Raw genomic sequence first — 15967 nt, forward strand, 5'->3', positions numbered from 1 at the left:
AACATTGAGAGGGCTGCAAAGCACACCATGCACACCACACCATGCGACCCACACCATACACTGCACCATGAACCACACCATGCACACCACACCATGAACCACACCATGCACTACACCATGCACACCACACCATACACTGCACCATGCACCACACCATGCATCACACCATGCACCACACCATGCACACCACACCATGCACACCACACCATTCACACCACCATGAGCCACACCATGCACACCACACCATGCACACCACACCATGCACACCACACCATGAACCACACCATGCACTACACCATGCACACCACACCATACACTGAACCATGCACTACACCATGCACACCACACCATACACTGCACCATGAACCACACCATGCACACCACACCATGAACCACACCATGCACTACACCATGCACACCACACCATACACTGCACCATGCACCACACCATGCACACCACACCATGAACCACACCATGCACACCACACCATGTACACCACACCATGCACACCACACCATGCACACCACACCATGCACACCACACCATGCACACCACACCATGCACACCACACCATGCACACCACACCATGCACACCACACCATGCACACCACACCATGCTCTGCGCACTGCTTGTGATGCACTCGACCTGCACACACCTCACACAGCACTGCTTTGCTGCTCGCTTGAGTGAGGTGCACGTGGATGCGAGCTACGGAGCAAGCGGGTTGCGTGCGCGTTCGTTGTAATGTGTAACCATGGCTTTACCATCAGCGGAGCTGGACTGGTGTGCATGCGTGCGTGCGTGTACGTTGGTGCGTGAGGGTGCGTGCAGGACTGGGTGAAGCATGGCACGCCACTATTTGATTTGCAAAGACGTTCTGGCGAATGGAGGTGTGCGTGCATGCGTGTGTGTGCGCACACGTGCAAGTACAGCCACGCAGCACCTGTGTAAGACATGCATTGCACGTGCGTGTGCCTGCGTGCATGTGTACCGGCATGATAAATTACTTACCGACGTTTTGCGTACCAGGTCACAAACTGTGTAACTCCGTTTCCATTGCCATGCCGCATTCCACACGGAAATGATTTCAGTTCAATTCCCGCGTCTGCCCGGCGCAGAAATTCCTGCTGCGGCGTTGGGACGCCCTCTGTCTGCCGTTAAGTTCAGACGTTGTCCGTGGGTCACCGTGTGCTGGGACCTCGGCCGAATGTTTTTACTTTGAGAAATTACTTGAGACTCAAAAGTTCCAGCCACTTCCTGCTCAAATGAACAATGAGGAAGCACTCTTCTCTCTATTTATAGTGTTGGGCCAGTGGTGGAAATTCCCTATTCCTAGTGCTGGGGCAAGTCTATTAATAGGACCAACCACTGTAATTTCTTCCCCACAGTGGTACACATTTCTCGACCCCAGAGGGAGGAAGCACGATGAGTTGTGTCAGTACCCAGCCACGATGTTAACTTGCGAGCTTCTGATCGCGAGGCGCTCACACCTCCACTGGGCCACCTGGCTGATTGCTGCATTTTACAAAAAGAGACTCATAACTGCACGTGTCGTGCAACTAGAGTTGTGCGTGCGTTGGCACTTTGAGAAAAAGCCATGTGCTTGTGGAATTCCCAGCGTGAAGGAGAAAATAGATATCTCAGTTGACTTTGGAAGCTTTGTCATCTTTCCAAAAACGAGTCCAAAAAGAAGTTCAAAAACAAGTCCCGCCACCAATTTTTCATAAAATCGGTTTGGTAGATTTGCCGCAGACAACCTCACAACACGATGATTTAGAGCCCATTTAAATTACGAGGATGTTGTGCACGTCCAGCGCAAAAGCCCCAAGGGAGTTATCATGAACACTCGCCAAGTTTGTTTTTTTAAATGTGTCTGAGTGGGACTGTTTTCTAAAAAATGATCAATTTATAAGAATTGTCTGGGCATGTCGAGCGCATGCACGCATTTATTGATTTGTTTGCGTGTTGCGCGATCGCGTGGCCGCGTCACTGTCACCTGCTTGAAACATTGCGAATAGCCTGCATACCATCCATCTGGGTTTAACCAGGCTGGATTACATTTGGCACAGTTTGAGCTCCTCCGCCAGGTGAGGCTGGTCATTTAGCCCACATGCCTAGCCACCGCATGGCCAAGCAGCTTCAATTTGGCCGAATAGAGGGGGGTTAATGGGTGCTGCATGGGCTCGATAATTGATGGGCTGATGTGGTACAGAAGGATGTGGAGTTGAGTTGACTTGCCTTTATGGAGGAAGCTCTTGAAAGGATGCTAATGGGTAGTTGGAGGCATTCACCCTCCAACAACAATGGAGGGCAGAGGAGCGACGCTCACAACAATATGCAGAGCACCAGGTAGCTAATACGCAGTGAGTTCGTTTTAACACGTAGGCTCATCTCAATGCACAAAACCCGGCCATCCAGTTCACCATGGAAATGGAGGTGAATAACACACTCCCGTTCCTGGATATTTTACTTGGACATGGCATAAATGGCAAAATAACACACAGCGTTTACAGAAAGCAAACGCACACTGATGCCTATCTGAATGCAGATTCGCATCACCACCCAGCTCAAAAATCCTCTCTTATCAAGACGCTCATACATCGGGCTAAACAGTGTCAGATGGTGAAAGTCTAGTAAGAGAGATTAAACATGTTAAAGAAGCACTAAGACATAATGGCTACAATAATGCTCAAATTAACAGAGCACTAAATGCCAAATCACGATCGCAAAGCAACACTGCTGAAAGCGATCAGATTGTTAAAACAATTAAAATACCATATATCTCAGGAGTAACTGACAAATTAGCCCGTGTTTTGCAAAAGCAAAACATTACAGTAAGATTTGGTACAGTACACAAAATTCAAAAACTAGTAACGTGCACTAAAGACGAATTACCTAAATTATCAACAGAAGGTGTATATCGGATTAATTGTGTATGTGGCAGATGCTATATTGGACAGACGGGGCGTAACATTAGTGTAAGACTAAAAGAACACCAGAGAAATATTAAACTATCGCAAACACAACTGTCGACAGTTGCAGAACATGCTTGCCAACAGGGACACTCAAATGATTTTGATAACGTTGAAGTGTTGTGTAAAACTTGTTACTACTGGCAAAGACTAATTAGAGAATCCATTGAAATTGAGAGAAACAGAAATAACTTTAACCGCTCAGACAGCTACAGGCTTAGTGCGGCCTGGAAGCGTATTATTAAATAATACATATTACAATTCCTTATAGGGGAAAAATACTAATTAACTGATTACTAACATAGTGTAACGGGTTCCGGAGACACTTATAGAGGTAACTTCTTTATTACAACACAACACTCCAACAGTCCTGATACTCTGTTACAGCCTAGGTACACAGCCTAGATACACAGCCTAGGTACACAGCCTAGGTACACAGCCTAGGTACACAGCCTAGGTACACAGCCTAGGTACACAGCCTAGGTACACAGCCTAGGTACACAGCCTAGGTACACAGCCTAGGTACACAGCCTAGGTACACAGCCTAGGTACACAGCCTAGGTACACAGCCTAGGTACACAGCCTAGGTACACAGCCTAGGTACACAGCCTAGGTACTCTACTCTGGCTATGCTCTGGAACTCGCCCTCCCAAGGTCGTAGAGTCGGGAGTTCCAGAGTCCCACCACTCGCTCTCACAACATCCCAGGGTCTTCAGATGGCTGGTCGTGGGTCTTGGGTCTTGAGTTACAACTGGCCCCGATCGTCTAGGGAGCTCCCCTTTTTATGCCTAGTCCAACCAGGGGTGGGGCCGTGTGCGCCACCAGACATCCCACAGAGCACACACAGCCCCCCCCCCCCCCCCCCAATTGGCGGTGCCAAAAGGCTTAAGCGCCTGGGAACCCAACGCCTGGCGCCCAGAGGCTTAAGCGTCTGGACCCGCCCGGGAACCCAGAGCCCCCAGCAGCCCCTCCCTTCTTATGTCACTACAATAGCATATAATTACAATAACACACATTACAACTGATTACTAATCTACAACTCACATCGTAACAATTCCCTGATTACTAATCTAGTATATAATTACAATACCCCCCCCTCCGCCTCAAATCGTTGCACCTGATGAGTTAAATGATGACGTCACCCTTCTGCTGCTGCTTTATTTAAGACCGGGAGCAAGAGCAGAGCCTCACCATTCTGGCGAATTGCCCGATGATGCTGGATGCAATTACCAGCGAAACGTCGTACTCAAAAATTTTAAATGTTGTGGTTTCACACTTCAACACACTGGTGGGCTAAAACAGTGAACTATTTGTCTTTTGTCAACGTGACACTTTTTTGCTGATTGGCCGTGTCGGGTGGTGGAGGGTTACGACACATTTATAAATAACGCGATCTAACCCAAAAACGTTGATTACGCAGTGAGTTGGCAGTGGGGAGCACACTGTGACATAACACCTGGGTCTGTCCCATGATTTCGACATTTCACGTGGCCTCAAAAGTGCACCTACCCTGACACAACCACTGTGGTGACGTCACGGTCACTTAGTGGTGAATGGAGGCTGGCTGTTGTTGTAAAGCTAGCCAGTCAAATTGTCTCAGTGACATATAGTTACCAAGGCAATATAATTGGAAGTGTACATTGTATTTATTGTATTTATGTAAACATATGCAACACATGTAAAACGTTTAGTCTCGTGAGTGGCACAGATAAAAAAAAATAAGACGAAATTATTAACAAAAACTCTGTTTAGAGCATGTTATGGGCCTGACACGCAAGCTCATACGTGTGGAAATTCCAACTTACACAGCCCCCACCAATTGTGGTGCTCTCATTACATCACAAACTACATCAGGATTGATTTCCTAGGACATCATCCTGCACCGTTATGTGAAATTGATGACGGTGCAATTGTTAATTGTAGAGATATCCTCCATCAAATGTTAAAGCTGTCAGTCAAGAGCTCGCTGTGTTGATGAGTCATGAATACATTCTCAACCGGTGTCCAATGGTTAGTCAAGAGAAAGGGAATCTTGTGGATAATCTTGCAGTACAGGGATCCCTCGATTTATTCAAGGAGATGCGTTTTTTTTTAAAAAGATGTAAAACTAAATTTCGTAAATGGGAACGGATTTTCCAATTAATATAATACGAAAAATCTGATATCTGTTTCTTAGTAATCACTACTCTATTCCTAACCTAAAAAGTATACATCATGATCACTTTTCATAATATAAACATTTAAAAAAACTAAAAGAACATAAATATTGAAACGATTGAATAATAATAAATTTAAAACAAAAATTATTTACCTATTTAGGGATCATGCCGAAAGATCTCCATGTTGGAATGACTGAGAATGAGATGTGGAGGGGGAGTCACCGTTGCACTGCAGGAGCACCTCGACGCTGTCGCGGATGGATAACGCGGCCTCTCGGGTGGTCCTTGTTTGATGATCTCATGACACAAGCCGCGTGACATCTCATACACGTGGATATTCAATTTCGTTAATGTCCATAATTTGTCAATTGCGTGAACACAAACATTTGTGAACCGAACGTCCATATACGAGTGAAAGCTGTATCTGCTCGAGGTCTGCGAGCCACTTCCCACGACCTTGCGCACACCTACGGTAGTCCGCAGAGCACAGGTTGGGAACCACTGGTTTATAAATAATAATAATTTAATACTGAATTTAATACGTGTGGTAATTGGGCCGGTATTATGGCGCGAGGCTTTCACAAAAGGAAAGGCAATATGTTTCTCAGACAATAGCCTGCAGTCGCTTCGCAGTAGATGCGATTAATGCAATGTGCAGTCCCAATTGAGTGTAACTTGCGTTGTCATTCTTCTAATTTGCCAAACTTGAACCGTGGCGCTGGCACAAGATGGTCTCCTATTTTTCTAATTGCGCCATGGGATCTTAAACCACCACTTTGAGTGAAGTAGACCGCTCATGGTATTTTGAGTGAAGAAGACAGCCCGTGGTATTCTGAGTGAAGAAGACAGCCCCTGGTATTTTGAGTGAAGACGACAGCTCATGATATTTTGAGTGAAGAAGACAGCCCGTGGTATTTTGAGTGATGAAGACAGCCCCTGGTATTCTGAGTGAAGTAGACAGCCCCTGGTAGTTTGAGTGAAGAAGACTGCCCATGGTGTTTTGAGTGAAGAAGACTGCCCATGGTGTTTTGAGTGATGAAGACAGCCCCTGGTATTCTGAGTGATGAAGACAGCCCCTGGTAGTTTGAGTGAAGAAGACTGCCCATGGTGTTTTGAGTGAAGAAGACAGCCCATGGTATTCTGAGTGAAGAAGACTGACCGTGGTAGTTTGAGTGAAGAAGACAGCCCATGGTATTCTGAGTGAAGAAGACTGACTGTGGTAGTTTGAGTGAAGAAGACTGCCCATGGTAGTTTGAGTGAAGAAGACAGCCCATGGTAGTTTGAGTGAAGAAGACAGCCCATGGTATTCTGAGTGAAGAAGAATGACCGTGGTAGTTTGAGTGAAGAAGACTGACCGTGGTAGTTTGAGTGAAGAAGACAGCCCATGGTATTCTTAGTGAAGAAGACTGCCCATGGTAGTTTGAGTGAAGAAAACTGACCGTGGTAGTTTGAGTGAAGAAGACAGCCCATGGTAGTTTGAGTGAAGAAGACAGCCCATGGTATTCTGAGTGAAGAAGACTGCCCATGGTATTCTGAGTGAAGAAGACTGACCGTGGTAGTTTGAGTGAAGAAGACTGCCCATGGTAGTTTGAGTGAAGAAGACAGCCCATGGTGTTTTGAGTGAAGAAGACAGCCCGTGGTATTTTGAGTGAAGAAGACAGCCCATGGTAGTTTGAGTGAAGAAGACAGCCCATGGTAGTTTGAGTGAAGAAGACTGCCCATGGTATTCTGAGTGAAGAAGACTGCCCATGGTGTTTTGAGTGAAAAAGACTGCCCATGGTATTCTGAGTGAAGAAGACTGACCATGGTACTTTGAGTGAAGAAGACCGCCCATTGTATTTTGAGTGAAGTAGACCGCCCATGGTATTTTATGGTTGATACAATCGCAATGCTTTTGTCTAACGAGGGCATGATATTCTTTGGGTCTTTCGATAAAGTCACGTAGATAGGTTCGAAGAAAATAACAAAAAAATATGACGTTTTGATCGCAACACAAGCGGTCGTCATCAGGAAAAGGGGGTTAGCTTCTAAAGGCAAACTGTTTATAAAGGTCCGAAATGGGCGCAGCCTAAATGTCAGCAGCGTGGGCGGGGCAGCTGATGTTAATGTAAGTGGTGGGCGACGACCGCGAAGGCGGTGGGGTTTCCACCAATTAAAGGGCTGCCAAGTAAAATTTGCATGTTAATGGTAGATGGGTGAGCGACCTCCACGACGAGCGCGCTGAGGTGGCTATGCTAATGTGAGAGCGTAGCGTGTTAATGTGAGAGATTAGCATGTTAATGTGAGAGATTAGCATGTTAATGTGAGAGATTAGCATGCTCATGGGAGATCGCAGAGCCACCGCCACGTCAAGGTCGGCATGCGAAGGCGGCCGTGTTGGTGTGAGAAATTTAACCTGTTAATGTAAAATGGGAGGGCCGAAAATATCAACTAACATGGGAAGGTGGCAGGATGGGAACATCACAGCCAGTTATGACTTAAACTGGTTGATAACGTCCTTCCAATGATTGCTAAGTTTGTACCCATCTTCTCGGTTGAAATTGTGTTTGTATATATGGATGGCTTCATGAATGAATCTTTGTTGATAGCCAGTGGGTTTGCAAAGTACCTTCATCTTAGAGAAATCAATTTCGTGTGAGCCCACCGGATTAAAACAATGATCAGCCACGGCCGAGGTATTGGTCCTACCGTGTTTCAGATCTGCCTTGTGTTCACGAACACGGTCCGAGACATGTCGCTTAGTTTCCCCAATGTAACTACTGCCGCAGACACAGCTGAGTTTGTAGACACCGGGGTATTGCATGTCAGGGATCACATCCTTTACAGATGGGTTCAGATCACGAATTTTATGTACTGTGTTAAATCGAACCTGGATCTTGTGTTTGCTCAAGATTTTGGAAATATTTTTTTTGTGACTATGTATGGCAAGGTGATCGTTTTGATTGGGTCCTCAGATGGTTCTTTCCCAACAGTTGGGGTGATAGCTTTACAGATTGTGTTGTCTGAATATCCATTCATCTTGAGAGCTTGAGGGCATAATGTTTATAGATGGGCCAACCAAATTAAGCTACTTTATCCAATAAGCCAACATTTTGGGCATTATGTATTGCCTGGTGCTGGCTACCCTCCTGGTTTCAGAGGCTATGCCATGAAACAATGTGGGGAAATCTAAATGAGAAATCAACATTTTGTTGAGTTTTCCTACACATCATTATTATAGTACATTTTTTTTTTATAAAAACATAAGCCCTGCAGGAGAGGAACTGTAACATAATGACCACATCTCAATTGCCCGCGGAGAGCTTTCCAGCACTAAAGGGACAATAACAACATTGCACAATGATAGCAGTCCATCACTGGTGTGCGACGGTAATTGTTTATTGATTTTTATTTACTAGGGTGGGTTGGAGACTTGGCTACGGTATTACCGTTAGCCCCAGCGGTGCCACTGTTACCGTTGGACCTCACTCACAGTCTCCCACGTGGCCCAGAACTCCAAGCACCATCCTTGGCTCGGCGGGGAGACAATCGAGTCGCCGCCTCTCCTGCACGACCTACGATCACGTGGGACAAAACATGCAGGAGCATCCATGTGAACCCAATATGCCTCCTTACATCTTCGTCTTTCGACATAACAACTTGTGCACGTAATTTTTACACATTCCATCAGCCGCACAGCTTTTTTATTTCATGATGGGATGTGTACAAAATATGTGCAGGAAAAAATATATGAAGCAGGCAAATAATAAATAGCTATATAAGTTTCAATGAATATGGCACTTTACATGAAGTGGAGAGACTGACTCCCATCATGGCAATGTGGAATTTACACAACTTGCAGTAATTATTACAGTATTTATTTGTGATTATAACCCAAACTCAACCTTAACCCAACCCTAAACCTAACCCAACCCTAAGCCTAATCCTTTCCTAACCCAACCCTAACGCAACCCTAACCGAACCCTAACCCAACCCTAACCCAACCCTAACCCAACCCTAACCCAACCCTAACCAAACCCTAACCCTTGTGACGTAGACACCGCCGCGCGATCACGCCACACGCAAATAACTAAATGCATGTGTGCGTGTGCTGCACATGCACATAACATTTTTCACAAAACGGTCCACCTCAGAAACATCTAAACAAACAAGGTCCCACCCTTGAAGTCTTCTCTACAAACCTGGCGAGTGTCGAAGATAGTTCCCTTCTGGTTTTTGCGCTGGACATGCACAACATCCTCGTAATGTTCAACCGGATCTAATTGAGCCGTGGCAAAAACTACCAAACCAAATTTTGGCAAAATAGGTGGTGGGACTTTTATGCAGAGGGACGACAGAGCTCCTGTATTTCATTGAGATGTCTTTTCACCTGCGTGCCATAATTGCCGCAAAAATCCCAATTTTGCTCAAAGTGCCAACACATCCGTAACATAGCCGCGCATTCCCCGCAGGTTTAGTGTATTTTGTAAGAAGACTTGGGGTTAATGTATTTGTAATGTTATTACGTTGAGTGTGAGGGCTCAAGGTGGCTGCCAAGCTTGTGTCCTACAATCCTTTGCAGGGACAGCTGATAAAATTTGTCACAAGACAAATGTTGCCTTGCGTGGGTCGCGTTGCGTGGTACACCGCGTGCGTCCCGTGTGCGGTCGGAGTGCGCTTACGTGGTAGGTGAACATGTCCAAGAGAAGCAGATCTGGCTGACTCCTTCACCTCTTCTCCCCCCGCCCCTCCCTCACGCAGGGTTACTTTAGCGACCCATGGAACGTGTTTGACTTCCTCATCGTAATTGGCAGCATCATTGACGTCATTCTGAGTGAGCTGAATGTGAGTACCGAGTGACGCGGATGAGGTTTCGTGGTGGTGTGGGGGGTGGCTGACTCCTCGGCCTGTGGGGCCCCCCAAGTGTTTGCTTGCATGCGGGCTCTAGAATGGGGGGGGGGGGCGCAGGGTGGTTGAGAGCAAAGCATTGGGAAGTGAGCAGAAGGGCATTGACTCCTGGTGATAGCCACAAATTACAGAGTTAAATCAACTTGTAGGGTTTCACAGGCTACTTTATGATTCATAATTGAGTTGTTTATTAATCTTAAACAGATTTGTACATTTTCACCACCACTCATTCCCCATCGACCCTTGCCCGCGAGCAGCCTGAACCTGCTGTGGGTCCAACACCTCATGGAGTTGCTGCTCCTCCTCCCCTTCTACATCTGCATCATCCTCCACCTTCCTCATCCTACTCGTCGTCCTTCTGCTCATCCTCCTCCTCGTGTTTCCCACTAACTCTGCAAATGTGTTTTTCTCTCTCGAGGGTTCTGTCTTCAGGCTGTGGACGATCCGACCGACCGTGTGTTCTCCGCAGCGCTCTCGCCACCTCACTGCCGCTCACAGCTCTGTGTCTTGGTCTCCGGCCTTGTTTCCTTGCTCGTCGCTTTGCTTGGCACCGCGACTGGGCCGCAGTGGCTGAAAAACGAAACGTTCGCAGGGCTCGTGACGATTCCAATTCGGAGTGAGTGGGAGAAAGGGGGTAGCCGCGGCACACGCCGGGGCGAGCTTTTCACCACAGGGTTGTTTTGTTTCAGAGCGCAGAGCAAATTCGCGAGTGGAGGTGGGCGCCGACTCCAGGTGCTTCTGGGGGGTGAGGGGCCGAGTGGACGCCTCGGGGAAGCGCTGTCTTGCGAAATGCTCGGCGCGCACGAAGGCCGCTGCCGCCCACCCTCCCCTCACGTTGCAGTGACCGCTCTCTCGTTTTTATTTAATCTGTTATTCTTCTCTCTCTCTCTCTGTGTTTCTGCCCTTGATCTATTCTCTCATTCCCCGTCACTGTCCTCGATGTCTCTCTTTCTCTGTTTCTGTGTGTCCATGTCTCTGCTTCTATGTGTCTCCTTCTGTCTGTCTGGCCCTCTCACGCTGCCTGTATTGTGCTTTCTCTCTCCATCTCCTGTCTCTCTCTCTCTCTCGCTGTCTTTCCATCTCTCTATTAATCTCGCTGTTTCCATCTTTCTCTTTCTGTGTCTCACATTCTCTCTTCATCTCTCTGGCTCTTCCTGTCTCTGTCTTGCTGTATCTCTACAATCAATGTCCGTCTTTTCTCTGTGCCCATGTCTGTCTCTGTCTCTCCATTACTGGCTATCCATGTCTCTCCGTCTCTCTCTGTCTCGATCTTCCTGGCATGCAGCACTATTTTGCGGATGCATGGAACGCCTTTGACGCCTTGCTAGTTGTGGGTAGCATCGTTGACATAGCGATCACAGAGATGAACGTAAGTAAGAGTGCCCTTCTGCCCTGGCCCCCATCCATCCCACGCACCCCCCCCCCCCCCGCTGCCTCACTGCCATCGCTGACCCATCTGCCTCAAAACCTTCCCACTGTAACAAAGCCAAAGCAGCAGCAATGTCAGAACCCGTCGGAACGCATTTGAAACTTTATTTGGGTATGGCACTGTGTGTGACTTCTGCTGCTGCTGCTCAGGCAATCTGCATTCACTGGTGACACTTACCCTCCTGAGTCTTTATTTTTTGGGTTATGTCACGTGATGTCGCCAAACTTGTCTTGTACAACCCTCTACCACCCAGCTTAGCTAAACAAATTAAATTGTCATGTGACCAAGCGTTCAACATGCTAATTACTCTTCCCTCAGCTCACCGATGAGTTGAAGACCAATTCTGAAGTGAAATGTCGCAAACTTAATTACTAAATGTAGCTGTGAGAACTGTTCTTCAGCTCACCCATGGTGAGCTGCAACGATACGAATAGGGGCGGTAAAATCTGCAAGTTAAATTTACTCTCGTGTTACATTTCCGTTGGTGATTGCTGTTCGTCTTTGTGGTGTACGGAGATGAAGTGTAACGGGGGGGGGGGGGGACGACGACCCTGAGTCACACACGCGGCTGGGGCCCGGTACCGGGGGAACGTGACGCTTGGTGGTCTCACGCGGCTTCGCGCTCCGACTGCTTCTGCTGTCCACTGCTTCTGCTGTCCACTGCTTCTTGCTTTGAGCCACAGACGCAAAAACGTGATTCCCATCGACGACGATCAATTGTGATTACAGTTATCCCTCAACTTGCGAGAGACATGCATTTGTCCTTAAAAGGCGTTACTGTTTGCACTACAGGGATACCGTGACACTGTCGCAGACAGATGACGCAGCCTCCCGGGTGATCTCATGCCGCCTGCCGTTTAAAATTTGTGAACGCGGAAATTATAATTCGTTCATCGAAAAGTGTCCCATTGTCTATCAATTGCGTTTATGCCAAATTTCGTAAGCCGAACGATTGTAAATTGAAGGATACTTATACGCATCATATTTCATCAGCAGCAGCCATGATCTATCTGCTACTGGATGAAAGCCTCCTCACACCTTTACCTTGGCTCACTGTTTTCCGATGCGACGTAATGTCCCGCTTGTGGTCCATCCCCACAGTGGTGTATTTTCCCTCTTTTGACTACCATCTCATCACCAGTCTTGTGCATAGTCTTTCCAGCGATGTGTCCTGCCCAATGAGACACTTAATGGTCCTCAACCACCACTATGATGTCTCTGTCTCTAACCTGCATTTTGCTCCCTGATCTGTGTGCTCCTCTCTGTGTCTCTCGGTGTAATTCCCAGCATGAATCTTCATTGCGTTTCTCTGTTCGCATTTCTCATTTCCACTCATCCCATTCGTTCTGTCCTGGGGAGTCAAGAGCAGGAGAGACATACCCACTGAAATGTGACCAGCATTGCTCTACTAATCGTGGTGGTGCCAGTGGCTCGTACTCTGGTGGAGCGGCCACATGCCCATTAGTCATCAGTGTTCGGGTGGCAAGAGTTGATATGTATCGAGATCTCCTACCGGTCTTGTGCTGAACTTTATTGCAGTAAACTGCACGGTTTTGATTACATGGCTAGGCCGACTGAGAAACACGTCCGGGTTTTCACTGTGGGAGAGGTGGTGGCCCTACCCTTCGTTGGCCAGGATGAGGAAAGAAGGCGGAGGGAAAAGGAGGGTAAAAGGGACATCCGGTTACTCTGTTGAACGTGGTGGTGCAGCCTGAGACCCAGTGCTGTGTACGCAGGAGTTCTCACTGCCTTCCTGCTGTGGTTACACATTCTACAGCGTTGCAATCTGCAATCTACATTAATAATGCCGTGTTCAAATGAAACAACATTGTTAATAATTTTTACTCAATTGTAACCAGACAAACACAAATTGGCAAATCATCCCAATGCAACAGGACCCTAGAGAGTTGAGACTTAGTGTATTTCTTCTAGATAAGATGATGACAATAAATTATGAGTATTAGACTTAAGAATACGCAGACTTGTACTCCATCAGGCATTTAGACCACCACATTGCATGTACAATGATGCTCTCAGCCTTGTCTAGACCAGCAACTCAAGAGCTGAACGTGCAACCGTAATAGTGTTCAGACCACCGAATTATGAAGAATTGAATATGTGGACGTTCTAACGTCTCTTCTAAACCCGGGCGGATATTCAGCTCTTGAGTTGTTGGCCTAAACAAGGCTGAGACCATTATTGACATGCATGTAAGGCGTATGGATGGCAGTCGTGCCCTTCTGCTATTTATAAACATTACACCTTTGCTTGCTGCTAAATATATGTGTTTCTAGTTATCAGCATTCTCCTGCTGTGGTGGCTTTTCTCATAGATTGCGCAGTGTCAGATTGAATTAACTGTTGAAATCATTAAACTCTTAAGTCCAGACTTCACAGCAAAGCCAGGGACAATCTGCTGTGCCAGGTTGGTTTGGAGGTGGGGGAGAGGAATGGTAGAGGAGCAAGTCAAGCGCACCGCCTCGCACGGACGAAGGCCGAGGAATTCACACAGCAGAGTATACAGCAGTGAATTAAAGGACAGTCGTGATTTAAGTGCAACACTGTGCAGTGGTGAATTAAAATACATCAGAACATTGCAGCTGTGAATTTAAGGGCAGCAGAGTGCAGCAGTGAATCAAAACTGAAAACTGTTAACTTTTATCATTTATTTTACCAGGTAATGCTCACTGAGCTATATAGCCACAAATGAAAACTCAACGAAGTGGATTATAGTGTGGCAATGTATCGCCGCCAAATACTCTAAACACATGTTTCTTAACCTGGAGTGAAAAACCGAACAACCTGGAGAAAACTCCACGCAAACACGGGGAGAATACGCAAACTCAAACTATACAGCAGGCATTAGGGTCAGGACCGATCCCACGACACTCTGTATACATAACGAGGTAGTTAAAATCTCGCCATCATGGTACCCCAAATTAAAAGTCAGAAAAGTGTGCAGCAGTGGATTTATGGGCAGCAGCGAACGAAATGGCAACAGAGAGAGCAGCAACAGTGAGAGTTCAGTGCCGACCGGATAGTTGCGGAGAGATGAAGATTCATAGAGTGGGGTTAGGGTTGGGGGGGGGAAGGCGGTGTTTGAGGGTTAAGTAGAGGTGGTGGGCGGACGGGGTCCGTGTGGATGCCCCCCAGCCCTTGGTGTCCGCCCTTGCCCCCTCCCGGTGAGTGTTGTGAGGGTCTGGCGGGCGTCGATGTGATACTCCGTGTCATGTGAAATGCTGCTTCTCTGAGAACCTGTGCTGCACACTTCCGTTCCAGCCAACTAGGGATTGGCTTCAGTCGGGTCTGTCTGGGTTGGTGACACGCAATGCATTTCCACAGCCGGCATATCTGGGACAAAACATTCAGTGTACCTCTAAATATGGCTAATACTCGTGACGTGCCACCTAACCAATCTACCTGCAAACCGGAAAATATTCAGTCAGAAATATGACCTAACCCAACCTAACTCTGTCCCCAATCATCACCAAGCCAATCCTAACTCCAAATCTATTCCTATCTGTAACCCCAACCACGAACCAAACCCTCACACTATTTTCAACCCTAGCCACACGTGACATGACGATGCTATTAGGCCGAATAAACCTGGACAAATGAGACACAGTTGATGCATCATCGTTTCATCTCATCTAATCGGTGGTGGGTAGGGGTGAATCATTACCTATCTAACTACCAGGCACATACCCGGTCCTGACAGAAACTTAGTGCAGATACGTGGTCGCTCCATCGCCCAGCCCGGCCTCGATGGCAGCTGGGAGGTTCGTTAGCAGCAGGATTATTTTTTCGGAGAAGTGCCATCTCTCACGACAGCGTCGCCGGCGCGAGCCGCCTCACCGCTTCCCGTTGTGTGCCGCCCTCTGTGCTGCCCGTGCTGTCCCTAAAGACGCCAGAGCACACGACCCTCGCGGAAGTCGCTTTGGTAAGCACGCGCAACCCACAGCGGAGCCAGCGGCAGAGGCCGCCGCGTGAGCTGGCAAAGCCAGGCTGTTAAGGGAGCCTCCTCAACATGTCTCTTAAAATTATTCTTGACACGAACTCATGAGGTGAAGACGTTTGAATATTGAACTCGCATTGAGCAGTGCATCACCCTGTGTCAGGCAGGTATGCAGATAGTTTGCCTCCTTCCCATATCTGTCTCTCCACGTGAAAATAAAATAAAATATTTGTACACCTTCCAACGGCTATACAGCCTTCTGAGAGTGAATTATTTCAGCAGCATTGGTTCAACAGAAGCAAACTCTGGAACAGATTTGACGTGCAATGTCTCAACAGGCTTGATTGAACCAATGCTGGTGAACTCCCAGAAAGTCACAGGGCTGATGGTATGTTTAAAAAATACGTTCCATATTGTGGAGGGACATATATGGGCAGGATACATTATTTGCTTATCTGTTATGATTATTATTGAATCCGAGGGTCAGGGTCAGGGATCGGGGTCAGGACGAGGGCACTGAAGATATCGTCGTTGCGAGGCTGAGGCTGCCGCTGCCGCTGCTCA

General features: G+C 47.3%; 1 protein-coding gene across 16 annotated transcripts in view; it reads left to right on the forward strand.

Moving 5' to 3' along the window:
- The window catches only part of LOC144934883 (voltage-dependent L-type calcium channel subunit alpha-1D-like), a 185280-nt gene that overhangs the window by 132792 nt on the left and 36521 nt on the right, over positions 1 to 15967 (forward strand). For 7 of the 16 annotated variants that reach the window (XM_078861139.1, XM_078861144.1, XM_078861140.1 and 4 more), the window contains 3 exons: positions 9874 to 9957; positions 11306 to 11389; positions 15353 to 15388. The exons of 1 other annotated variant lie outside the window; for it this stretch is intronic. In XM_078861139.1, coding sequence (XP_078717265.1) covers positions 9874 to 9957; positions 11306 to 11389; positions 15353 to 15388 — 204 coding nt within the window. The remainder of the gene's footprint in view (positions 1 to 9873; positions 9958 to 11305; positions 11390 to 15352; positions 15389 to 15967) is intronic. 8 more of the 16 variants (XM_078861145.1, XM_078861146.1, XM_078861152.1 and 5 more) reach the window with 5 other exon arrangements.

Source organism: Lampetra fluviatilis, chromosome 11 (assembly GCF_964198595.1).
Source record: "Lampetra fluviatilis chromosome 11, kcLamFluv1.1, whole genome shotgun sequence".
Classification (NCBI taxonomy): Eukaryota; Metazoa; Chordata; class Hyperoartia; order Petromyzontiformes; family Petromyzontidae; genus Lampetra; species Lampetra fluviatilis.